The 27,294-nt window shown below is 41.6% G+C and overlaps 1 protein-coding gene across 12 annotated transcripts in view; it reads right to left on the bottom strand.

Moving 5' to 3' along the window:
• Positions 1-825: 825 nt before the first annotated feature.
• Positions 826-27,294, bottom strand: part of nfixa (nuclear factor I/Xa) — a 140,754-nt gene continuing 114,285 nt past the window's right edge. For 7 of the 12 annotated variants that reach the window (XM_086081950.1, XM_086081952.1, XM_086081947.1 and 4 more), the window contains 5 exons: positions 22,790-22,915; positions 17,604-17,773; positions 14,793-14,940; positions 12,684-12,772; positions 826-6,272 (listed from right to left, as the gene is read on the bottom strand). In XM_086081950.1, coding sequence (XP_085938076.1) covers positions 6,258-6,272; positions 12,684-12,772; positions 14,793-14,940; positions 17,604-17,773; positions 22,790-22,915 — 548 coding nt within the window. In that variant the 3' untranslated portion in view covers positions 826-6,257. The remainder of the gene's footprint in view (positions 6,273-12,683; positions 12,773-14,792; positions 14,941-17,603; positions 17,774-22,789; positions 22,916-27,294) is intronic. The other 5 variants (XM_086081956.1, XM_086081954.1, XM_086081953.1 and 2 more) reach the window with 4 other exon arrangements.

The raw sequence follows: 27,294 nt of genomic DNA, 5'->3' as shown, positions 1-27,294 counted from the left end.
CACGGTACTAATTATAAATTCATTTTTGGAGATTTTGTGGCACAATATGAATTCTTAAAAATATATTGTAATGGTTTAACATGCAAAATGATATTTAAAAAGCTTAATGACATACATACGTACATATTTTCTGCATCCTCAGAAGGAGAAGCAATTGGGACAGGAAGGGTGCTCTTCCTTGGCACGCTCTTAGTTTTTTGGTCTGGAGTCATCAGTGAAACTTGTCGGCGTCCATGTGGTTACCACGATTGCGCTTTGTTTGTTTGTGTGAACTTCCACTGTATTGTTTAATATTTGGATAATTATTATTCTGTTTTGTATTGATATTTCTGTGTTCAAATATAGCTCTATGAAAAAAAATGGAATTACAAGGGGAAATTGAATTTTTACCCGCACCTCGTTCTGTATTGATACGTAGTACAGCTTTTGGTATTGACAAAAAAAATCAGCTGCATTAAAATCCTTTGAGAAATTAGCAAGTTACAACTGAATTTCAATGTTCACACATATTTTTGATGGGAACGTTGTCCCTCTTAACATGGCCGCCACATAGGCACATCGGTTAGCCAGGCTGTTTTCGCTTCTGTCTATCTGTGGGCTTGTATGCAAGAGTGACATGTGATCGGTGGAGTGGTAAAGGTAGTGATGCACAGATATGCCGGTGCGGCCAGTCAACCAGCGTGCCTATGTGGCGGCCATGTTGGTAGGGGCGACATTCTCACCAAAGACAATGCATAGAATCTATCATGCTCATAAATGGCATTTAGTTGTCTAAAGTGTTTCTGTTCAGCTGCACTAGAAATAAAGACACATGACGCCCACCGATACAGTCAAGAACATCCTTTTTATTCAATCAGGTGCTGCTCTTCTCAAACTGCGTTTTTCTTCTTATGGAAAAGAAACTGTAATTAACACATGCATTTCACCTAGAGCTCTGGGGGTGTTCTCACAAAGAAGTGGTGCGTAGACAGAGGTGCAGAGGAGCTGGGACTAAAAGGAGGGTGGTGGTGGTGGTGGGAGGGGGGGGGGGGCTGCTGCCTAGTACACCAGTAACCATACACGCTTAAGAAAACAAACTAAATGAGAGAACACAGACCTGGAGCTTTCCAGCATGAGGTGAGGCAGAAGGGGACAAATAGTGGGGGAACAGTCGGCTGGTGTGTTTTAAGTAGTTAATACTGCTGAGAGTTTTACTGTGTAAAACCCGCCATTAACGATAATACTTAGCAGAAATTCCTTTGTGGAAAAATTGTTGTGAAAATGCAAGTCCACCCCCTTCCCTTCAACCTCATGCAGGATAAGTCCGGCAATAAGGTGCTTGTAGCTTTCATTTTAAGTCCAAGGCTTCCTGTCCTCAAAGAGCTTTTAAACACAGCATACCCTGATAAGCAAATATTAAAAAAATAAAATAAAAATCATCCAAATTTCGTGGAAACAAAAAAGGGGGAAGTAAAACAAAGCCAAACAATAAATAACCAAAACAAAAGAGCAAACTCTTATCCTAGTCCGAGCAGCCCCTGTTCCAACATCCCCAAGCGGTTAATTCAGCTTTTCTCCATCCCCGAAATCCCCCCCCCCCCAAGCCCGCTCATCCCTTCTTAAAAACCCACCCAAGGACACCCCCAAAAGCCCGTCAGCGTCGTTTGTTCACGTACATTAGCTTTTGAATGGAGAAGCAGAAGTGATGGGCATGGCGAGATACAATATGAAGCATACAGACAAGAATAACATGTGAGCTAACTGCATTCTGCTCAGACAAAAAAAGTTTCTCAGTAATAATTTTTTTTTTTTTAGGTCCCACCCTTCAGCGGGAGAGAGCGAGCCAGTGAGCGAGAGTGACAGACACACAGTTACAAACTACTCGAGTGTCGAAGAGAAAATAGACAGTGGAGACGGGGGTGGGGGGGAGAAAGTGGGGGGGGAGTGGAACAATGACATTTTTTTTTTTTGCCGTCATTTTTAAGAAAGAATTAATTGATACTTTTGATATCTGTATGCAGATTTCAGCATGGAGATAAGGAAGAGAAGGGAGGGACGATGATGGTTCATTTTGGAAAGGGTACACTTGTGCTCGAGCGCAGCACTCTGGGATAACCAGCTAACGAAAAAACAAAAATATTGGATTACAAAATGGAGTCTGTGAACAAAAGGCACTTTTAAGGGACAACCTTTAACTGCTGGGAAACTATACACTACAGCACAAGCACTAGAAGAGTCATTTACAGAGGCGGGGGGGAGGGGGGGGGGTGTCAACAGGGGAGAGGCTCACATCGCTGCCCAAGGATCAAATGGCGTTCTCGTGGCGTTTGTTTGGCCGTGTTCTACTTTTAGCCGCCGCCTCTTTTTGGATTTAGGCCAATGTTTGGGGGTTTCTGCTGGTGAGTTCTAGGCAGCGCTCGGGTAAAAAGTTGCCAGGTTTTCTTGACTTGGCAGTCAAATTTTGCTTTTGGGGATCGGGAACCTCTCCCCCCACTCAATAGAAGAAGAATACAAATAGTGAGAGAGAGAGAGAGAGAGATAGAAGAGGAGTAATGCTGCTTTTTTTTTTTTTGTTCATGACCATTCGTTTCTAATAGTTGTGAATGGAATTGATAGTGTTTAAGGAGCACCAGTTTTCACTTGATGATAGCGAAGTTGTGTAATTTGTTTTCCTTCAGCCCTCCCGCATTTTTTTTAATAAACAAATGATTACACAGAAACATAAAAAAAAAAAAAAAAGAGACAAAGGAAATAAAAACAAAACCCCCGACTTACAAAGACTAGGATTTTTTTTTTTTTTTTTTTTTTTTATCATCATGGCCCTCTAAGTTTAGAGTCCCGGAGCTTATGGACTTGCGACAAATACATTTTTTTTCTCTTTTCTCGTAGCTTTCTTAAAAATCTCTAACAGACAAACACAATGATCTACCCAATGCATTGCACGTGGCTCAATCGACACATAGTTCTCAATAATAATACTTTCCATCAAAAAAAAAAAAAAACAACACTTTTTTTTTTCTTCTTCTTCTTCTTCTTCTTCTTCAATCCTACAGTCAAAATTTGTTGACATGTTTATCTAAGGTATTAGAACGCTGCGCTGCTGCACATGTGTGTGGTGTCGTTTGGGGTTCGGACTGCAAAGGGAAGGTGAGGTGCTTTCAGAAAATAACTAGACTGCCCACTAGATCGCGGAGCAAAAATGTTCAAAAGGAGCATGCGTAGATCATAAATATATATGTATAACATCTCTCTCTCTTTCTGTCTGTCTTTACAAAAGCATGTTTGCGGTCTTCTCAAAGATGTGTCCGGGCCCGGGTTTCCCAAATTGCGGGATGGGATTTTATTGTTGGAATAAAAGGATGATGCTATCGATCATCAAACAGGCACAATTTCTCGATTCAGGGTTGTTGTTTCGTTCTTTATCATTGATTTATGTCACTTGAATGCAATCAGAAGTGTCAATATAATCAATTAATTGCCAAGTGTAAAAAAAACATCTGCTTTTACTTTCAAAACATTGACCAAACCAGTAACTAAAAGGTTGGCAAGATATTCCTTAATTGTTCTTTTTTTAATCGCTCAAGTAAACAATTGGTTTTGTAATACACTAGAATTCAAAATGAAATGTCATCTCATTGCTGGAATAACCAATAGAATAATTGATTCTAGCAATATTCGACAACCCGAAATGCAATTCTTGTGCCGAATTAGGAAACCCTGGCGGAGGCCAAAATGTTCTTCGCCTTGAGCATTTGCTCACAAGCCGGAAAAAAACGTGAAGTTGAATACTAATTGCATGAAGGGAGTACAGAGGCACTTTCATATATGACTGTTCATAGTTGTGATATACTGTAGCGCTAATGTTAGCTATCTCGGTCTTCGCAAAACAGAACCAACAGCGAGGCAGTCCAGTTATTTTTTGATGTCGGCTTTTGATGTTGGATTATGTCGTGATGCAAATTCGCAACGTGAACAGTTTACATGTAACAAATTTTCAATTTGGACAAATCTCAAATGAATGGAAAAATATGAACAAAGGCATTTTGGAGAACCAAATATATAAAGGCTTCCCTTTATCAATATATGACAAGTGTTAGTGTTCATGTGTGTTTGTGTGTGTGTTCCTTTGACAGGACGACGGGGTGAAGCAACGCAGGGGATTGTGTGTGATGAGCTGGTGTTGCCGTGCTGTCCTTACGCGCGAGAGATTTTGAGAATTTTTCACTGTTTAGTTGACATCTACTCACTTGAAATCCGGGCCTGGTCCGAAGCGTGCTATATAAGAACTACGGCGGAAAAAAAGTGTTATGACATGCAAAACAATCCGAGTGGAACAAAACCAAAAAGAAAAAAAAAATCTGCCGATAAAAGAGGAGAACACAAGAAAAAAAAACATCTACAAGCTAAATGAAAGCTAATAATATGAAGCTCATGCTGTGTGTCTGTAAAATAAAATACATTTTGAAAAGGGATGGGCGTTGGACTACATTTCCTTAAATTGAGTTTTTCGTTTAATTTTAAGATAGGATAGATGTTCTGAATTTCCGTTTCAAAGCCTCGAGGAGTTGGATGTACATTAGCCTCGCTTCAAATCTTCTACTTCCTTACACAGCAAACTACAGTGCTCCTCTGCAATATGTTTCGGGCCTCTTAATTTAGCTCCTGAATACATAAAAAAATAAATGCCAATTGAATAATAAACACAGTAGAGCTCTGCAGAATGGGGTCAATTTGTCAAAGCAAACACGGTGAAGCAGCATTTAGCCGTTATGCTGCACACAAATGGAATACACTGCTAAGAAAGTGTAAAATAAATTTAAACACAGGTTTAAAAACAATCCATCCACATAACTATGTTTTATTTTTAAAATCTAAATTTCCAAAATTTCTTTTTAAAAAATCCCCCAAAAAATCAAAAAATTTATTTCTTGGATTGTGCATTCTTTCAGTAATTTTAGTGAGCTACTATTTATTTCTTAAATCTTTACTTTACAGTTAAAATGCCTTTAACTGTTACCTGCCTTGCCTTGCCTTAACGGTGCCAGCAAGAACAGGCAAGGAGTACTTTAAAAAGCACATTTAACAAAATGAAGGGGGTTTTAATGCTTAAATGTGTTCTGTCTATATTGCGGATCACCGTAGTTGCTAGCCAAATACGCAGTTGCCTCAAAAGCTTCCATTCATCGACTTATTGTGCCCATCCCTAATTCTAAGAAAAAGATGAGTGGCTGTGTGACAAACTATTTTAGGGAAGATGGTTGCAAATGTGTGTGCGTGTGTGTGCGTGTGCGTGTGTGTGGTGCACTTGAGGGGTTAAACTCGACCTGGACACACACCAGCCACATCTCTGTGAAGCCTCCTCGGCCTCCCTCATCGCCCTCGTGGCCGTCCATGTGCAATTCCGTTCATCCCGAATGAGAATTAATAGTGCATAGGTGAGGGGATGAAAGAGCACATGCAGCCTTTAGTGTTTTCAAACGCTTTCAACTGGCTAACGTTTCTTCTCCTCCCCGACAAAAAATAAAATAAAAATAAAAATGGCGCCCTGATACTTAAACAGGTAAACAAAAAAAAACAAAAAAAGACCAGCCACTTAGTGCATATGTGTCACACCATCTGATGGCGTCACCGGATTGGCCAATCGCATATCAATGGGTCTTCAGGGCTGAGCGAATGAGGTGCGTAAGAAGGTGGGGGGCGGGCGCAGGGATGTGGCTGCGTGTGTGGTCTTGAACCCAAGTGGTGGTCATCAAGGTGGGCGTCGCCGGGATCTTTGAGATCACAACGTGCAATTTAAGTGGCGATCACTGACTGCCATTTTGTTTTTTTTAACCTCCCGAGCCAATGCGTGGAGTTTCGTGGTGGCGATGACAAAATGATAAAAAAAAAGAAGGGATTTAAAAAAGAAAACAAAGAAACCACAAATGTAAAAATTGGTCAATAGCCAGGTTGCCATATTTGTGTTTCCTGTCCAACATTTCCTTGATGAGCGTGCGACAGTTCCTCGTCTTCCGCCTGGCGTTCTGAGTCTGTCCACTCCATCTCATGGAGGCCTCCTGCATTTCCGAGGGGGGGGGGGGGATACGAACGTTCCAGTTCAAATTGGGTTGGATGGGAGTGGCCACGTGGGGTGGGGCCATATGGTGGGGGTCTGTAGTCGTACTTTGTACAATGTGGGCCAGAGAGAAACCTTTTTTAGTGTCAGCAGTCTGCTCTTGATCATTTTTTATCTCCAATTTTCATGACACCATTTTAGCTGTTGATTCGTCGAGACCATGTCAGAGGAACCACGACTGTGGGGGGAGAAAAGGCAGACAATTAGGCATGAGTCGCCCCAAAGGGAGGAATTTCTGAACTGCACTGAACACCCGCAAAATAATCAAGCATTTACAGCACAGCCTCCAAATGTGTGGTACAATTTGAAATATTTCAATTTCAAACAGTTGTACTAAAACTCAGTAGAAACGCCATCAAACCTTCAGTTTCGTGAGCATATCAAGTCATTATTGGTTTGTTTTGCCTTTGCTGTGATGGCGTCAAAAGCAAAAAGAGGAAATACAATAAGAATAGCTTTGAAAGTAAGTAGCGCCTTTCAAGGGACCCAAGCAGACGGTGATGAAGACCCGCAACCAGAATGGATGCGTGATTTGGTGCAAAAGTCTCTGTTCTGGCTGCTCAGTACAAAATGGCCAGTAATTAAAAAAAAACTAAAAGTCATGTAGACCAGAGAGTCAGTTAATTTAATCCTATTCGTTATTTAGCAGTAAACTTATTGCATGACTGTTTAGAATGTTCAACTGTTACCCTTATAATGTAAGAGTTTATTATAATTTTTTTTTAACAGTGCCAGTTGGACTAATGAATGGATGAACTGAATATACATATTTCCAAATATGAAGCAATCAGGCCTTGTAGACAAATTATGGTGTCCATGTATATGTAGATATAACACATATTACAAAGAGTCCTATAATGTTTTTCTGCATTAATATAGGGTTTTTTTCTCTCCTAAAATCGGTGAGTTTAAATCTATCTTTTTTAATGTATTTATTTTGTTAAATAAATGTTGTATAATTATAAGCAAACTAGTTATTAATAACACTAAACATGTTTCATTTTATGTTCACATTTAAAGCAATTTTTAAATCATCTTTTCCATCTACTCTACTGCAACAGCATCACTAAGATATTTGTGACCACAAGGTGGCACTGTCTGATGTCTGTTTTTAATATTTGCTGAACTAGGGGTACTACACAGAGTCAAAAAAGCGAAAAAGGGAATAATGTCTACTTTTAAAGAGGGCTGCCTTTTCTTATTAAAAACACTTGTGAGGGTTCACATCTATACATATCAGGCCAGCAATTCTTGTATTGTACTGAAAAGTGGATCCAATTTCAGACTACTGATAAAAAGTTTTGTGGCGTTATTAAACAACACTGGGGGTGAAAACCCCTCTCAGAGAAAGTTTTGGCACAGGCTGATGCATCTTGGCTCCTGCTCACATTCCACAGGCCTCGACCCAGGAAGCGCAGCAAATCAAGCCGCCGTGTTGTCACACAGTTGTGTTCGAACCCCTCCAAAGTTTCACCAATCGTCCCCTCTTCTTCGCGCACCCTGATTCTTTTGCGTCTGTCGCCGATTCCTCCTCCTGGCTTGCCCTTCCATGAACCCCCTACTCTCTTCCTCTCCATGTAATCAGCCTCCCCGTGTAATCCTTGGCAGAGGAAAGTGACCCCAGGCCCCCCCCTCCCTCGCTCGTCCAAGTCCAACAGCCTATGACATCATGTCTGGTTGCCAGTAGCAACCAGACAGCCGGGACGTGACTGTGGAGTGCAGTGAGCTTCAACTAACTCCCTTGCTCTTTTTTTTTCTCCCCCTAGTGTTCTGTCCCTGGCTTTTTTTTGTTGTTTTTTGGCCACCTTCCTCTTCTTTGATATTGCTCTGCCTGCACCGCTCACGTCTCACCACCAGAGAGCTCCTCAGACCACTTTTTTTTTTTCCTGACTCAGGCCGAGGGGTGGACAGGGACTCACACAACGTTAGGGATAGTAGGCTTTTGAGAGAAATTACAAGATGTGCCTAAAATGCAGTATAAACTTGAAAGGTGAACTCAATTTCACCTTCTCAAATCTTTTGAATGCGCATTCAACTGTACAATGTTTCAGTACTTTTTGAAAAATTATACAGTCAACAATAGATGAATTTAAAAGTTCTCATTTAATTCATAAGAGATGTTGATGACCTTGCGACGTCTGTACGCCTTCTGTTTTAATTTGATATTTTAATTTAATTTTGGAAAACTTTTCTTACTGAAAACAAAAGGGAGCTTGTTTAAGTTTCTATTATAATTTTTTAAGGACATGGCTAATGACCCTGAAAAGTCCCTGAGTATTTTGTTAGAATTTTAAAACAAGGATGTCTATTGACTACGATATATAAAATAAAGGGAAAAAACTCAAATATATTGCAAATCTTAAAAAAAAAATGCTTAAAAGCAAGATTTAAAGTTTGTATAAAAAAATTTTTTTTAGTCAAAAATAAATATTGGCTACAAATATCAGTTAACGGCCTTCTTGACTACTAATAATCAATATCGGTACTGGCTCTGGAACCCCCCCTCCCCCAACATATTGGTCTTGCTCTACTGAAAGGACACAGGAAGTCCACCATTTTGGTTAGGATGCCACCAAATTTGAGCCACATGCACTCGGGCTGCACAATAATTTGAATTTGAATTGTAACAACAATTTTAGCTGCAACAATTGATTTAATCTGCTTCTCTGTACAATTTACATTTCAATAGCTAAACAAGCATTTTTTCGACCAGTAGTCAGTGAGTCACCAGTGGGTGAATGCATGGTTAAGACGTCATTAAACTGCCTAAATAACAAGCAGGCGCACCGTGCAATCACTCGGTGGACTTGACGAGAGCGAATCACAAATCATGGTGAGAAGTTTGAAAGGAATCAAATTCTGAAGTCTGGACTTTTTTCAGCATAGTTATTCAGTTGCCCTTGGTAAAGAAATTTTTGGGGGTAAAAGTATTTATTTTTTCTATTGTTTGTCATTAATATATATTTTTTAATCTATTTATTTTAGAGTTTTAGTTTTTAAAAATACATGTTTTTACTAGCATGCGTAACTAATTTATGTTGACAATACTGATCCAAAATAATCACGATTAGCAATTTGACCATAATCGTACAACACAGCTGCACAAAGCTCGATTGAGGAAATCTGACGTTTTGGTCATACGTCTTGTTAGGACTACAAGGCTCAGGACCACTTGATACGAAAACCTGGGCTGTGGCGAAATGTGCTCGAGTGAAGAATTTATTATTTTTAAACGTTGGATAAGCGAATGTAGAGGATAATAAGATCTCTAGAACAGATGTAAGCTGTCGTCAGGAGGGGGGGGGGGGGAACGAGGGGCAAGAGTTTTGGCACGGGGTTACGTGTTCATGCGTGTGTTCGATGCATGCTCAGACACATTTGGACGGGTTTTGAATGTCCCCTCTGTGCCAGGGGCTGCATCTGTGGAAGAGCGGTGCAGGTGGGGAGCCGGAAAACACGGGGAGAGGGGGGGGGGGGGCGAGGGGCTGTGGCAGCCGAGCGGAGCTGGGAGGGGGTAAGTCGGGGGGGTTGTGCAGATTGCTTCCATGTGTGCGTAGGGAGGACGGCAGAGTGGAGTTGGCTGCAGGCAGGTGCGGTTAGACCCTAATGAGAAAAGTTGTGTTGGTGATGGAGGAGGCCCAAGACACTGCAACCCAGCGGCGGAGCGCAGCCAAGACGAAAAACCACAATGTAGTGTGCTAGTGGCCTCACACGCTGCTCTAATACACACTGTGGGGCCTTGTGGAGATAAATCAACACTGGTCCGGTTCTAACTAACTGGCGCTGTTTACATTCACGGCGGGGAAGCTACCGTAGGAACAGAAACTGTAAACCGGTACTGAAACTTAAGGCCTTCGTACGAGCGCAAAACGCATCAATGTAGGTGGCCGATGACCAACATCAAGCCGCTTATAACACACCCCTGCGGGCACTTCACAGCAACGGCTTGGATGTGGAAAGCCATGATGTCAATTCAAACAAGCGCCGCGTCTGAGCTAATCATTCAGCTCCACAAAAAAGTGCTGCGAACGCATTGACATCAAAGCCAGCTCAGTGAAACGAGAACATTCAGATCTTTGAACAGATCACACACAATTCCATTCCAATTCATAACAACTCTGCGGCAAGTCTTGGAGGTGGCTGACTGAAACCGCACGAAAACGGATCGTGTTGATGGTGAGGTGGCTGCGGCCCAATTCAGAGGCTGCACCCTCGAGATGTGCGCCGATGGACATCATCTAATTTCACTCTTGGGTTGGAAAATTCGTATTTGTTTATTACAAACAATCTTTGTTCATCTATCTACTCTACTGACATAAAGCGGCGGGGAGCATAACTAAACGTTCTTCCACAAGATGGCAGAAGGAATTAACTCATTCACTGCCATTGACGGCTATAGACGTCAAAAATTCATTTGAACTATTTCTATTAATTTAAATTTTTTCCCCACTTTTATTAACAAGAGTATGAAAACCTATAATTTTTTTTATTGTTTATTTAGAACAGATATAAAATTTGTGATTAATCGTGAGTTAACTAGTGAAGTCATGCAATTAATTACGATTAGAAATTTTAATCGTCTAATTTTTAATAATCTTTTTTTTTTATTGCGTCAGGCGAATACATTTTTAATTGTAATTAATGGCATGACTTCAATTGTTAATTCACGATTAATCATACATTTGAGATCTGTTCTAAATGTAAAATAAAATAAGAAATTCCAAGTTTTTCACACTCTTGTTCGCAAAAGTAGAATTTTTTTTAAATTACTAGAAATAGTTGAAATAAATTTTTGACGTCTATAGCCGTCAATGGCAGTGAATGAGTTAATGTATAGTGATTATCTTTTAAGCATTAAGTGGTACCTGGACTTAAAAGTTGTTTGAGATACAAGTCGTCATTTGGCTGATTTAATTTTTTTGTCTTAATGTGAGAGCAAAAATGTGAGTCACAAGCAATAAATGGTGGGAGTGAACAACAAGCAGCAGAGTTGATTAATTGCTAGTTGACGTTTAAACATCACAAAAGGATAATTACATGGTGTGTATTTAACCAAACATGACACCTTATAGACTGCTAGCTAAATGCTAACAGTGCAAATTGCCATTAGCGGGCTAGCAAAATTAACATTTATTTTAGGGTGCTATAAGGCTTCAAGTAACGGATATTTGACCACAAATTGTGCACTAATGCATGTGGACAGACAATATAACAATATTCAAAGGCATATATTCTTTATCCTTTGAGAAAATAAACAAATATAACTCTTTTTCATGTTTTATGTAGGGCTGTTATACTAATTATGGGTGGGCAAGTGTGCATACCATAAGGAACACAATGTCAATGGGCATTGGAGCATGAAATGATAATGCACAAATTGTTTAATTTTTGACATTCTACTTAATTGTGTCATCATTATATATTTCTTAAACATACAATACTATGGCATGCTATTTTATATTAAGTATAATACAACATTTTTGTGGGGTGTGCTTTGAGGGGCTGGAATAGATAAATGGTATTTCCATTAATTTCAATGGGGAACGATATACCTTTTTTGACTTTTATATCATTTTTTTTGACATTTTTGTTTAGTGTGATGCGAGTTTTTTTTAAAATGTCTAATATGTGCCTTTGTTCGGTAAAGGTTGGGAAACGCCCTAGAGAAGCTCTTAAACAGGGCAAAATAACGGTGGATTCAAGTTTTATTACAAATCGGTTGATTTGCTGGCTACAATTGGGGCTGATTTGAAGGTCATTGTACAAAAAGGGAACAAATCAAGATGAGAAATTCTGGCATGTCAAAATTTATGAAGACCTTTGCCTAACTTGACAGCTGACAACAGCTGGAGAAGATGCTAACGGAAGCTACAGCACTTCAATGGTAAAGCGCCGATGTGAACGTTCAGCACGGGCAGTCGTGCATCTCGGTCAGTTCGGAGTGTGTGAGCACTTCAATTGTCTGCTTTGACTTTCCGTACAAATTCCGTACAGATCGAATTTGACGTCTATAGCCGTCAATGGCAGTGAACGATTTGAAGTAAATGCTTTTGTTTCTAATGCATGATGCTGCCTGGAGAAGACGTTTCAACCCTTCCCTTTACGTCAATTAGCAATATTAGCCTCATGAAAGGAACTTTAAATTTTGATGTGCCACATGTCCAAATGAGTGAAAAGCCAGTACAGTGGCGAGGATGGGTTCTTTGGTTTCATCGGTATAGATACCGTAATTATTACTAAAGTGTATGTTAGTGATACAGTATCTGCTTTTTCATGCCCAATTCGTTTTAAAACAAAGAATAACAATCCTTGAGCCAGACAGCTGTCGTGCTCATTTGAAATAGTGTGAAAAAGGAAAGCGTTATCCAATCGGGGCCGCCTTTGAATGCAGCCTCTTGATTTGGGTCACAACTAACGATATCCTCATGGCTGTGAATGGCCCGCTTGTCCCTCGCAAAGCCGCGCGGGTGCATTTTAGTTGACACGCACAAGTGTCGCAGTGTGCATGCTTGAAGCGAGTGATGAGGAGACAGAGGCGACAGAGGTGGACGGGTGGGTGTTAGTTGAATGAGGGAGGCTGGCAGGGTACCTGAGTCTGCTGGGGGATATTCAGAAAGTTGTCCCGTGTTCCGATGCCGACAAACCGGTTGGGAGCTGTGGAGCCTGGCGTGGAGTATGCTACAAACAGAGAGAGACAAGTGTGTACATGCTTCGACACAAACACATACACACCGAGCTCACGCTAGCGTTTGGCGCTCTCATCATCATTACTCGAAGAATTTAGTCAGTTAAGTGCATGGCAATGGATCGCTGTCAAATGAACTATTGGGAAAAGACAGTAAGGGCCGGCGAGACTGACGCTCTCTTAGTCATACGGATGATTTGTTCGTGTTGCGGGCAACTTAATTGTTGTTTCCCTTCACTTGGCCATGTAATCTGTGGCTACGCAGGGGATGTCGAGTCTGTAATGAAGAGTGCTAACATGAGGAAGCTATTTCAAATAAGTCACTAATGATCCTCAGCAGCCCCTGGGCCCGTAATCATACAAAACCACTGAGGACCCACTGTCGACATAATAATAGGGCGACCGGCAGAAGAACCGGATTCATCACCGGTGGCAAGTGATGCTCCGTTTACATTTAGCGGCTTGAAGAGGAGCGGGTGACACCGGGTGCTGATGCCACAGGATCAAATTTAGGGCAGTTGTGTTCACTGGACTCCAGCGTGGCCGAGTGCGAGTGACTTGAGGGAGGTCGTCGGCGAGGGGGTGGGGGCGGGAGGTGCGGATGGCTGGGTGGGGGTTCACAGTGACAGGGCATGACAGACAGTGAGTGCGGCGTTTAAAAAAAAGGATGTGTTCAAAACCGCACTTGCAATATCTGAGCATTAGAGGTGGAAGGAAAACCCAAATGTGACAACAGCCACCGGAGTGAGAACCAAAAGGGTGAAAAGGGGTGCTATTTATTTATATGGCAATATAAATAAATAATCGAGTGACGTGTCAATTGGAGAGAGCAGAGAACGGGGAGGAAGGTGGGGGAGAGGATGACAGGACAGGAGGAGAGAAAGACAAAACAAAAAACGGATAAGAAGGTGCCCCGGTTGCTCCGTCCGGCGCCCCCTCCTGGAGTGCCTCTCCCATGGCCCGACTCTTTCAGCGCACCTGTGTGAGTGCGACCAAGCAACGCCTCAACACTCCTCTCCCCTGCTTCCCCGTTGTACGACTAAGCCTCATCCTTCGTGTTTAGGTCGTTCTCCATACATTGTGAGTTTCATGTTGTTTGTAGTTCTTAATTATTGTGAGATCTGTGTGAAAGTGACAAGGGGATTGCGTTTGCGTAATTGGGGCACGATGGTCTTTAGTTTTCTTTTTATGTTGTTTTTTCGGAGTCCACGCCAACTGCCCTAATTTTGTTCCCCTACAAAGGAAAAAAAAAGAGAAACAAAGGGGAAAAGAGCTGAGAATATATCAAATAAAGCAAAGAAAGTAAAAAAAAAAAAAAAAGGAAATGAGAGAAAGGGGTTTATCACGAGGCAGACATGCGGGGCCTGTGTCGATCAAAAGCTTTTTGGCTACAGAAGCGACGTGCACGGGGGCTATGACCCCCCCTCCCCCCCGCTTCCCCGCAAACTACACAACCCAACAAAGCCAACGAGAAGAAAAAAAAAGGGGGGGGGGGGTTACCACAGTGCCTCTTGCGGCGCAAGCATGAAAAGCAACACTAGAGAGCGAGAAGAAGCTCAAATGCAAGACGGGGAGGGAATGAACGCAAAGACACGAGCGGAGGAAGAGACGCTGAAGCTCAGAGCGAGGGAGAGAGAGAGGAAGGGATACACAAGTGATGGAAAGAGGACCTCTGGTATGGCGAAGGCGTGGCCTCTAATGGTTTTGGACCTTCTACTGTGGTTCCTTCAAATGGTGTAAACTCCAGGGGCTGCTGAGAGTTGGAGCAGTTTGCCATCTTACTGGGAGCAGCTCAAGCCATGAAACTACGTAGTGTGTGTGATTTCATGTGAGATTTTAATGTCGAGATCCAACGACTCCTGTGAGCCAATTGGGGAATTAAATTGAAATAAACTCAAAAAAAAAAAACCCTGACAATTTGGTTTTGCCGTCTATGATAATTCTGCGGGGAGACTGGGGAGCCGTAAAGGGGGGGTTGGGGGGTGGGGGTGGAGGGGAGTGGGAGTGACTTACACGGAGATGCGGGTGAGCTGAGTCCACCGTCGGTGGGCGTGCTGATGGTTTTAGAGTCGGGCATGGGGAGGGGCACGGGGCGTGCCACCGGGGGTGGCGGGGGCAGCAGGAAGGAGCCCGGCATTTTGCTCTGGCCACCTCCATTAGGCTGCAGACGGACCATATAGACAGCGTGAGCAGGACGGGACGCGCCCACCGCCCCGCCCGACATCAGATAGGGGAGCCAGGCACACCACATCAAAGTGACAACCAACACGCACCCGCTGACCCATAGATGGCAACAGCGCACACACACACGAGTACAAGTACGCACCTTACACACTAGAGTAAGGAGATACACACAAACACACACACACACGTAAAACCGAACAGTAAAACGATCAACCAGTCTAGCCAAAAAGAATGGAATACGTAAGAAAAGAAAAAAAGGTGTGGAACATCTTTTCACAAGGAAGGAAGTAGACAAGGTGTTGTCATAGTGCAATGGTAGTTTTCTCAATTAGTGATGTCATAATGTGAGGAGATTGCGGAAGTGTATGCGCACCACATATGGGTCCAAGTAACATTATTATTATGCATGTATATTAGAGCAGTGGTCCTCAAACTAAATTGGGATCCGTGAGCCAAAACATGGGGATTCCCAGAATAATTTACAATGTGAGGCAAGGCAGCATATTAGCAGCTTGGATGCCGCATACCTCAGGTCAAATGTTTCCAGAAACAGTGAATCACTGCTTTGGTGGGTCCAAAAAAATATCAGACAAACTGCTAAGTTGACAAGGCTGACTGCTTTTGAAAAGTAGCTCAGCAGCCATGTTGTTAGTGAACGCAGTGCACATCAGCAAGCAACGATGGCCAAATATTCGGGGCGTCAAAATGAGTGCGTTCATTTTTGAGTTAATTTAAAGTTCCTATAACGCCACCATTTTTTTAAACGCACAATTAATAACCACCCCTTACTTGGAAAGCCTGAACTGGGGGAAATTCCTGTCGCAACGCATGTGAAAATTTATATTCTTATTATTCTTATTAATATTTTACAATTTTAAAAATGTGCAGAATTTCACAAGTTACTTCATGTTAAAGATTAGATAGCTCTTAATTAGAAAAGAAAAATGCACTGAGCCGTCACCGACGTCTTACAAATGCAATTATGCCATCTAGTGGCAGAAAAATGACCTCAACACAAATTAATATCACATCTTTTTAATTGTAACTCAATTTGAGAAATTATGACTAAAAGATGCAGCCACATTTCTACCAGTTTAAATTATTTTCCACTTTTGTGTTAATAAGAGTATGATGTATGACATATACCAGCTCAGTAGCCTCGTGGTAAAGTGTCCGCCCTGAGACTGGGGAGGTCGTGGGTTCAATCCCTGGCCGGGTCATACCAAAGACTCAGTGGTACTTTGAAAACTTAGGAAATATTGAATTGTACATTTGCATTAAACATTTAGAACAGATATAAAATTTGTGATTAATCGTGACTATTGACTATTGAAGCCATGCGATTAATTACGATAAAAAATTGTAATCACCTGACACCCCTATTAAAATTAATTTGGTTCACATCCTTTCTGAACAGGTTATTAATATTTTTTATTTTTTATTATTATTTGTTGTAATGTTATATATGTTATATAAAAACCAAATAATAAATACTTATGGGGCATCTATGGATGGTCCATAGAAGAACGGTGCTTATGCACTTTATCTTAATCCTGCAGCATGTTTTGTGCAAAAAAAAAAAATCAAAAATACGACGTTCCCTGCAAGAGATTTAGTCTCATTGTTCGGAGTCCAGCTGCCTCACGTAGAATGACAGCTGGAATGCGACTGTAATTTTCCAAGTGTTTCCATGGCCGTTTATGGAGCGCTTCTAAACAAAGTTAAATTTGACCCTCTGTGGGTTTGCTGCTAACTCAGCCTGATCTTTTTCTCTTGCATGAGCTACATTTACTGCATCCTCCCATGACACAGTGGGGTCACAGCGGCTCTGACCACAACACCAGCCTTGGCATCCGGTTTAAGGACATGGTCCTTGTTGAAAGAAAAAGTAGGACTTTTTCATTCTTTTATCTCGTCATATGTATTTTTGCTGCAGCTGGAATTATTTTATTTTTTGTGTGGAGGGGACGGGACTTGTAAAAAAAAAAAAAAAACTGTTGTCAAAACAAACATCATACACTGACCTGCAATAATGACTGATTACATAATAATAATAATAATATGCAGTAGTAGTAGTTTGCTATAGTTTGTTATATTACCTTGGTTGACTAACAACCAATTACTTGATTGTCCTCTTTTGAAACATTTTTAATGGGATGAGTGAATAGTTTGTTTTCATGCCACAGTGGAGGTCTGTGCAGTTGTAGCGCAACATTCCACAGCCGACGCCATGTTGTCCTCCTTTCGGCAGCAAAGTCTTTGAGATTGCATCATCAGCGCCTCTGCTGGTTGCAGCCAAGCAGTGCACTCCTTGTATGCCCTCAATTTTCCAAGATAAATGCTGTTTTTTTCTCTTTTGAAACTTCCAGTTTGACACCCATTTTCACATCTTTCAGTTCCGAAACGCTGTTGTCACATAATGTTAGAATGATATAATTTCTTTCATTTTTTTTTTTAGTCCTACCATAACTTTGTGCAACGCAGCATTTGTCATAACTGATGAGAAAATGAATGTTCAACTCCAACCCAACTCAAAAGAGAACTCTTATGACATATCATTGAAGCCCCTTCCCCTCAGCATGACCCCATCCGTCTTCTTGCTCATACCCGTCATTAATCCCATCCCCGTCCATCACTTACCTGCGCGCTCGGCTGTCCTGTGCCGTCGGTGCACACAAACTGCACAAACTCCTTAAGCGGGTCCTGGTGGTGGTGGTAGCGTATGGTGGGGTGGGTGAAATAAGGGCTGGACTGCTGGATGATTGAGGAGGAGGGGAAGTGCAGGGCCGAGGCTGAGGCACGGGGGCTCCCTGCGGAGATGACCAGGAAGCGGACAGGAACAGGAAGGAAAATCAGCAAACGCTGGGTTAAACGACAATCGGATATTCTATTGTTTCAGCAGAGATAATAAACATACGGTGCATCGCACAGAACGACATACAGTGTATTCCATGCTAACCTATAATAAGACATATGCTCAAACTAAGCTGCGGCCATTATGTATAATTTTGCCGCTCAGGCCTATAATTGTCCTGACACAGAAAATAGCTGTGACGTTCTCCTGTGGTAGGCTATTGTGCAACATCTGGCCCCGTTCACTTGATACATCAGCCAACTAAGAAAACACACTTTCCTCAGTCACTGTACGTTTGTATATTTTTACACCTTCTGCTGCCTCACAAAACCGCTGAGGTAGGAAAGAGCCACACACAAACACACACTGTGATCGTTCCACTTTTTGATTGCTTGTCAGTGAGGCGTAATCAATCAGCGGCGTAGCCTGGCTGTGGGTGCGGTTCTCCTCCGTAGCGTGGAGCTTGTCAGAGGATCTCCCCTCCGATCCCAAATGGCCACAAAACACCTCCTGGAGACATTCGTCAACCAGCCAGCCAGCCACGTGCACACACACATGCACACGTAGACACACACTAGCCTCCACTGTCTGTCTGGCCGGCTACCATTCTATGGCGTTTGCAATTTGGCACGGCGAACAAGAGAGACAAGCTGCTAGGTGAGGGGAGCCTGGCGAACAAGCATCTGCGATTGTGTCTGTCACCTACTGTCTCTTGTGTGTCGCAACTCACAAAAGGCGACAGGCAAGTTGGTCAAACTTTCTGCCTTTGTGGGGTTTTCTCAGTGGTGGGAAGAAACAAAGGACACACACTCTGTGACTGTAGTTAAGTCGATTTTTTTTTAGGAACATATAATTTTATTGAGAATAAATTTTTCTGGATATAAATAACTTCTTTTACTTACTTTGTATAGAATATAGGCTTGTTTCCTTTTTCAAGCTCTGTGGATGATGACCCAAAAAGATGTAACGTGAGAGACGTTAAGTCAAACTCGGATGGGATCTCAAGTGATTGTACAGTAACCGCCCCCGCCCCCCAGATTTTACCGATTTTTATTAATAGTTAATAATTTGGTTTAACTACATTGTGTGTAAATCCACCATCGACCACTGGATGGCGGCAAACGTATTTAGTGTGAGACGGTGTGAATTGAAAGCAGAATAAAACAGGAAGTATTTTAGCACAGCCTAGTTTTTGGTGAAAATTACTGAACGTCACCTTCGGTAATCCTGCTTTTGACTACTGTAGGCCCATTTCATGTCTTTGGCCATGATTATTGATGTATAATGTGAAATTACAAATTTGTATTGTTTACTGTGTGTTTGTAGAAGCGTGTTTAAAGACCTTAAAAAAGTAAGTGTTGTAAATACTATAGGAAATTTGCCTAGAGAGTATTTCAATATGCGGATTCCACTTATTGTGAGGGTGGTCTAGAATGCAACCACCACAATGGAGGGGGAATTACTGTAGATGGCAGTATGCATGCATTATGAAAAAGATGGTAGCCCATTCATTTATTTTTTAACACTTAATTCGATTTTGGTTTTAACTGCATTGTATGTAAATCCACTCCCGACCACTGGATGGCGGCATACTTATTTAGTGTGAGATGGTGTGAATTGAAAGAAGAATGAAACAGGAAGTATTTGAGCACAGCCTAGTTTTTGTTGAAAATTACTAAATGCCATCTGCTTTAATTCTGCTTTTGACAAATGAATGTCTATTTCACGTCTTTGGGCATGATTATTGATGTATAATGTGAAATTATAAATGTGTTAGTTTTGTTTACTTTATAAGTGTTTGTAAAAGCAAGTTTAAAGGCCTTAAAAATTGTCGTAAATGCCATGAAAATTTGCTTAGTGAGTATTTCTATATGTGGATTCAATGTATTGCAACCGACCGCAATGGAGGGGGAATTACTGTAGGTGGCAGTATACATGCACTATGAAAAAGATGGTAGCTTACGTGATGAAAATCCTGTTAGGAGGCTCACTGAATAATAATATTGTGGACTATAATCGTAAAATAAGCACACAAGCCAACTTGAAGTCATTGGTGGGGACATAATGTGACTGCCGACTGGTTGCCCAATTAAGTTACTTGGCAGCTCTAGTTCTTATACAGTGGGGGAGGGGCGACTCATGCCTGAGGCACAAGTGCATCACTGGGCGCTCTTTTAGCCCCCCAAAATAAGGAAACAAGAAACGGTGAAAAACAGTTTAATGCTATTTCTCCACAATTTAGTAGCAAATAGTTCAAAGTCTTAGCATGTTTTCAACTATTATCTTCATACGTGTTAAATGTATTTAAGGACAAACCTTTGATTTAATTTCAAAGTAACTACATTTTAGAGTCTGTGCTTAACTTTTACATACGTAAATTATTTGAGTCAGTATATAGATATTTTTTTACATAAGTATCTGCATTTCTACTTAAGTACAGAGTGTGAGTACTTTGGCCACCTCTGTTTTTTTCCACGCTTGAGTTAGCACAGAGCTTAAATTTGGGGTTCTCAACGTACATGCATTGGTTGCGTGTGCGTAACGGCAGCCACAATGGCGGTCTCTCTCCAGACGAGCGTAATCAGACAGCAGTCTGCCTGGCATCTCTCCATGTGCGTCCAGCGCCAAACAACGGGACATAAACAATCCAGCACTTAGCTGTGAACGCTCTCACACTAGAGCTACACAAGAGGAGCGAAACCGTTTCCACGCGTCCAAGGTGGGCCATGGTTACGAGAAGCATCTCTCTGTGCATTCACATCTTTCTTTTCACTCCACTCGCCTGTCTTCCTCCAGGCACTTTATAGAAGCGAGGCCTCTAAGGGACATTCCATTTGGACTGCAGCCATTGTAGCGCAGACAAGAGTGTAAATTTACACATGCACACGCGCGTGTGTGTCTGCAAACCAACGCGAGCTCAAAACACTGCCTCATTACAGCCTCTCTATTACGCCAAAAGCACTCAGCTAACAGTCCAGATACACAGTTGCTTCAACTCATTTGGAAGTCAATTAAAATGCAGTGTTTAATTTCTTGGACTCTTGAGCAAAACACGCTCAGTGGTTGGAGGCACGTCCTTGAGTATATATTCTAAATATACCTTTGGGAGAGCTGAAAGTAAAATTCAATACGCTTCAACACGAGGGCATTGAGTGCAAATGACCTTTACATGGTAGGTGCGGTTTGGCCGCCGACCAAGCCGTTCCCTTTGAGAGTCAAATGGAATGAGAGCGGAGGACGTATTTATGCCTTTGAAAAGTGAGCCCGCCAGCCTTCGGGGACTTGTTGGCAAAGTTCACATCGGAGGGACGTTGGGAATTCTCAGAGCGGAGATGGAGAAACCTTGTAGGATATGCTATTGGAGCAAAATGCTCCGAGGACAATTTGCCCTTTGTGCCTCAATCAAAAGACGTCACTGGAAACACACTAAAGGAATCTGTGCCGTTCAGTGAACATATGCTCTCATTAAAACTAGAAACAAGGACAAAACTGAACATGTTTAGTGGAAAAAGAGAGCCGACTTTAAATCACATTTGAGTATTTTTTCTCTCCAAATGAGTTCCACGTACCGTGCTGTACGTAAGTCTTAGCTCGTGCACCATTCGTTTTTGTTTTGTTTTAATTATCATGTCAAAAATAGCCATGGCATGGTAAAAGCATGTGTTATAGAACTAGGGCTGAACGATAAAAAAAAAAAAAAAAAAAAAAGTTGCAAAATTTTTACCCCCTCAAAATTTCGATTTTTAATTTTTTTTTAAAAGGTCTTCCCAACCCCCCCACCACCAAAAAAACCCAAGCCATAAATTAATCAGTATTACAATCAACTATCACATTTATTATACATAAATGTTTTTGGTCTTAGAAGTTGGCTTACACTAAACTAATGGCAAATGAACTTCAAATTAATATGAAAGACAGGTTGTTTACTTATACTAAAATTTGAGTTGTTAACTTGCTACGACGTACGACATGTGCCAAATTACTATTCATTGCGGGAGGAGTGGAGGGGCGTGATACTTAACCTGACGACCCGCCAGGCTTCTAAAGCACTGGGGGGAACCCTAATATATATATATATATATATATATATATATATATATATATATATATATATATATATATATATATATATATATATATATATATATATATATATAGCCTAGTTCAAATTGTTCCAAATTGCATTTTTTTGCGATTTCAAAATTGCTTTCTACTACATTGCGATGCCGATTTGATTTTGATTATTGTTCAGCCCTAACTCGAACACACAATGAGCACAATTACACCAAATTGACAAAAACGATTTCCACAGAACTTTGTAGAATGGCGGTGAGGCGGCTCTGAACAAAGTTGCAGATGCAGGAATTTATTCACCATTTCACATCATTATTTTATCAATGGACTTTTATCCAATACAAATCTGTTCATCATCTTCGGTGAACTAATGAATGTTTGTTAGCAGAGGTCAGCTCTCTATTGTGTGGCATTGTAGTTACAGTCATTGTTGCAGTGCTAATCTGTGGCCTTAGGCCCAGTACTGTGCACACATCATATTCATTGTATGAGAATATAAAAAGTCATGTGCCATACAGACCACTAACTCATAATCCAACCATGGAATTCAATGGCGATAACTGGATTAATAAGCACGGAGGCAAAGGCATGGATGCAGCAATGGTACCATGCAACGACAGTATTAAAACAAACAAGCACAACGGTGATGTTAAAAAACAAATGTATGGATAAAGATAGACTGAAAGAGAGAGAGAGAAAAACTTAGGGCAGCCATGATGGTATAGCAGTAACATTGAACATGTGAAACTCAGCAGTTGCAACTGCGGGATTGGAACATTTTTGATGGAATTCCTTTGCTTTTGGGGTACAATCTCCCTTTCCTTCTCTCTCTTTTTCAGACTGGAATATGAGGGGGCGCCGGGGGGGGGTTCTCGGCTTGGTGGCAGGGCTCTCTCACCTGGTCTCACTCCTGCCAGCACGGGCAGCGGGTGGTGTGTGAACGCCATGCGGGGGGACCTCTGGGAAGACAGGGCGTTGAAATCAAACTTCCCCGGCTTCTTAAGTGAACCAGGCGAGGACAGTCCTGGTAAAAAAAAAAAAAAAAAAAAAATGGGATCAACAAAAAAAAAGTGGGGAGGAGAGTGGGGTAAAGAGAGGTGGTTTTAATCAACAATTTGCTTTTTATTTTATTTATTTTTTATTTTATTTATTTTTTACTATGCCACATTATTTTTATTCTTAATAAAAGGGGACTTAATTTGGAGTGATGGATGTTTGTAATTCACTCCCATTTATTTCAAAGAGCCAATCAATAGAACTCAGTGCTGCCCGATTGCCTCATTCACAAATAAATGGAAAAAAAGATCAGAGTTCCTGCTGCTGCAATAACTCATTTGGATAGAGGATTCCCAGCTCCCAACTTTGAAGTAATGGGCCGGGCAGTATTTTACAAGCATGTCTTCAAAAGGAAAAAAAAAAATGGGGGGAAAATAACTGAAGCCAATATCAAACTAGCCTTGGTTTGAGAGCCAAGGCACATCTGTAGCAATAATAACCTCTAACTGTGCCACTGTATGTTTTCTCTGTCTCCTTTCTCTTTCTTTGGCGTTTTCTCTGTCTTTTTCAGGTGCCAGCGCCAAACGCGGCCACCGTCACAGCCGCAGTCAGCGAGTTGCGGTTTTGGCCGCTGCCAGGCCCACAGGCTGGCTGCACGAGAAGAGGGCTTCATTCAGAAATAGCACAAACTGTACAGTATGGACGCGGCAGCTGCTGAGTGCGAAAGACAAGCAGACGGACAGAGGAGACGGCGGGAGGCGACAAGCACGTGGGAGACATGAAAATATGCGAGGGAGCGAAAGCGAGTGAGAGAGCAAAGCAGAACCTGTGAGAAATGCAGCAGTGTTTTGTTTTTTTCCATGCGTTGCTCTGACGACATGTATGAAATCGGGATGTCATAAGACGTTTGCATATGCTTATTATCTGCCGCGCGCACATGTAACAGCATAAAAACAGAGCAAAAAAAAAAAAAAGAGTATTGTAGGGTTTCTTCTAATCTTCCTGACGACTGAGTGATATGATAATGTTTTGTCTTGAAAACTTTTTTCAGGCTCTGGTTTTGTCGTCTATTTTTGTGGCTGCTCCGCATCAAACGGGGCATTAAATACGATTCCTCCTCCAGCTGGAGACGTGTGAAAGTGGATGGTAAGCGTGGGGGCGTGCAAAAACCTTCCCTCCCGGTGTGAAAGAGTTAAATCTCGAGCAGGTGGGAGTGAATATGTGTGAACCATTTATGTCTTCGGCAGACGTATATTTCTTTTTCTTAAACCCCCCCCCCCCCCCCCTCCCTAACTGTAGCAGGACTATGTGGGAGTATTGTGCTGTCAGATACATTCCAAGCATGAAGACCAATCTCGGACCCAGCTTCTGACACCAACAGTTGGTAGTGATTTCTATGTGTAAAGTAAAAAAAAAAAAAGCCCGGGAATGACTGAGATTTGAAAAGAACATTTTGCAGTATTACAGCACAAATGTCAATGAAGTTGATGACCAGAAAGAGCGACTAGGCCATGAAAACAACATTGGATCCCGCTTCTGACACCAACACGTGGTACAGTAAACCTTCGCTATCAGGCGTGCTCTGGGCTTTGCCGTGAATAACCCCAAAAAATTATGAACACTCAAATAAAAATAAATAGAACTTTATATAACATTCACACCGAGGCCATTTTCACTGAAGCAATCCCCTTCGCTACTGGCTGTTTTACTGGATTTTGAGTGATTTTGCAAAGCCCACAGAATATTGTGTTCTATTGCTATAAAAACATGGCACCTACCAAAAGAAAGATTAGAGTCTCTTCTTTCATTGGTGAAAAAAAGTATATTTTTATCTGTTTCCATTTTGCAGCAATTAGCATAAGAATATAGCTAAGTTTCATGATTATTCACAAATCTATTTAGAAATGTAAGTAAAAGAGATTTTTATTTAACATGGCCCTGGTTGATTTCCTTAAACTCTGCTGCCACCTGCAGGCCGTTTTTTAAATAACTAATACTAATATCATAATATATTATACGTTTTTGGGAGCAAATGAGGTATTATCATTTCAAATTCATTTTACACCTTTTTTTACAGAAAAAGAAAAAAAGAAAGCCTTTTATGTGAAGGCACCACTGTACTTCCCTGACATTGATTCCTGGTCAGACAGGGTTTTGGCGGCTTCTTAGGGAATGTTAGAAAGAGCACGAAAACTACAAATACAGTGGGTAATACTTTTTCCAAGTTTATAGCTCTAAACTCTCCAGAGTTAAATCGACACTTTTAAAGCAGATAGATATTTAACACTAGCAGAGTTAAATTAGCACTACGGTAGTGATAAACAAGAACAAAAGGAGGAGGAGGAAAATTGCAGTGACGCAATTTTGGAGTTAAAATCAATTCTGTAACCCTAAAATTTTAACACTACAATATTTGCTGTGTTAGCGATTTAGTGTGGTGAGTGACATTTGAAACGTTAGCAATATGCACGGTACATATGTCAATGACGACTTGACGAGTGATTATTTTGACACATTCCGAATGGTGGAAAAAAAAAAAGGGAACGTGAGATTTGAAAGAATGTTTAGCAGCATGTTTGCGCTTAGCGTTGAATGAAGCTGACGAGCAGAAATCATCATAAGGAAGATGGGGAATCCGCTGACGACAGGCATCTGGGCCCTTAAAACGCCAACGAAACCATCAGGAGGATGTAAAAGAAAATGTCTCAGCACTTCAGAGACGAAGTCGTCTGCCAATCTGGTTCACATGTGCGCTTGTGCCACAACTGCACTCTTTCTCTCCTGGCAAGCTTCGGCGTTCCACTGGCACCCAATCAAGCGCTCCCCTGATGACCCTTCTGTCTCTTTGCACTAACAGGCCTGCCACCAGATGCGCCTCTGAAGCACTCAGATACACTCACGTACGAACACACAATTTGGAGGGGGGGGGGGGGGGTGACACTTGATTCGAACAAGTCGGGACTCCAGCCACGCATCTCGGTCCTGACATTTCACTGAAGCAGCGAGAGAAGCCCACCCGGTGTTTGATTTATTTAACAATCATTTGGAGCTAATATGAAATCATGGTTGTTTTGCCTGCCTTACACCCCCCCTCCCCGCTCCCCTCCCTCCATGAGCCCATGTGGAGCAGATGTCTCCGGCATCCTCACGGATCCCAAGGCTATACACACAGTCATTCACCATCTGGGACCGTGCTTCAGCTGTGCGAGTGCGTGTCTGTGCGTGGAAATCTATGGTGTGTATCTGAATGTGACAGCGGACGAATGCGCCTGACGGATTTGTGTGCGCCGTTGGTTATTCAGAGAGGAAGGAAACTGCTGCAAGCGGACGCACACCGAGGCACACCTGTCTGTGTGTGGTGGGGTTTTTTTTTTTAGTCTCCTATGTGAGCACATGGTGTGTGCGTGAATGCGTTTACACACCCCCACCTGGACAAGAATTCCCAGATGAGATATCATTTGGCAGGTGGGATCCTTCGGAAAATCGGATACACCCTGTACCAAAATCGCACATCGTCTAGATTAAACCTCCCTTTGTGTACCACACACTCAATCTTTCCTTGTTGTCTTCTTTTTTTTTTACGAGTGGTGAGCGATAATGTTGATGATTCTTGAGTAAAATTGCATGAATTCATTCCTAATAGTTTGTTCTTCTCATTTCATATCATTTCTCTTGGCGGCACTGCACTTCCAGTACGTGTACGTGGATGTCATATTTTTTGTCCAATTAGATTTCATCCACTGTCTGCTGCCACGTTGATTTAATCTACCCCGGTCCTTTATGTAGAATCAATAGGGCTGGCCGATGTAACGTAAATTATATTAGCAATGGGAATGTTCCTTTAACCAATTATATTTCAAATTGGTCCACAAGTTGACTCTCAATGAAGTCAGTATTTTTATGTCTTCTGATTAGCTAAGTTAGCCCGCTGTCTTTTATAAAGCACAAATCGGGCTACTGTTAAAGGCGTGGAAAAATGCTGCTTGTTACACAGTTGAAAAGTTTGCAATTCATCCACGTGGATTTATTCAATTACACAAGGATTACTGATGTTATATGGTGTTCCACAGGGTTCAAATTTAGGGCCCCTGCAATTTTTTTTGTTTTAACTGTCTTAGCTTTTATATAGCTGATTTTTGCTTTATATACAGCACTTTGTATGCAGCTATGACTGTTTTAAACTAATTTGCTCCCAAAAAACGTATAAATACGTTATATTTCAAATATTACCACGCTTCAAAAGACGTATAGATTTTTTTTAATGCTAGAGCATACAGAAGGCTTTGATGCAGCCTCTGAGCTGAAGAGAATGGTTGAAACAATGGCAGTTATAACAAAAATGGCCAGCAGGTGGCAGTAGAGTGCAAGAGATCAACCAGGGCCATGTTGAAACAAGCTATTTCCTCT

Source organism: Leptonotus elevatus, chromosome 8 (genome assembly GCF_054856555.1).
Source record: "Leptonotus elevatus isolate MCC_2025b chromosome 8, RoL_Lele_1.0, whole genome shotgun sequence".
Taxonomy (NCBI): Eukaryota; Metazoa; Chordata; class Actinopteri; order Syngnathiformes; family Syngnathidae; genus Leptonotus; species Leptonotus elevatus.
Note: the sequence above shows the minus strand (reverse complement) of the source record. Positions and strands in the feature narration are given on the sequence as shown.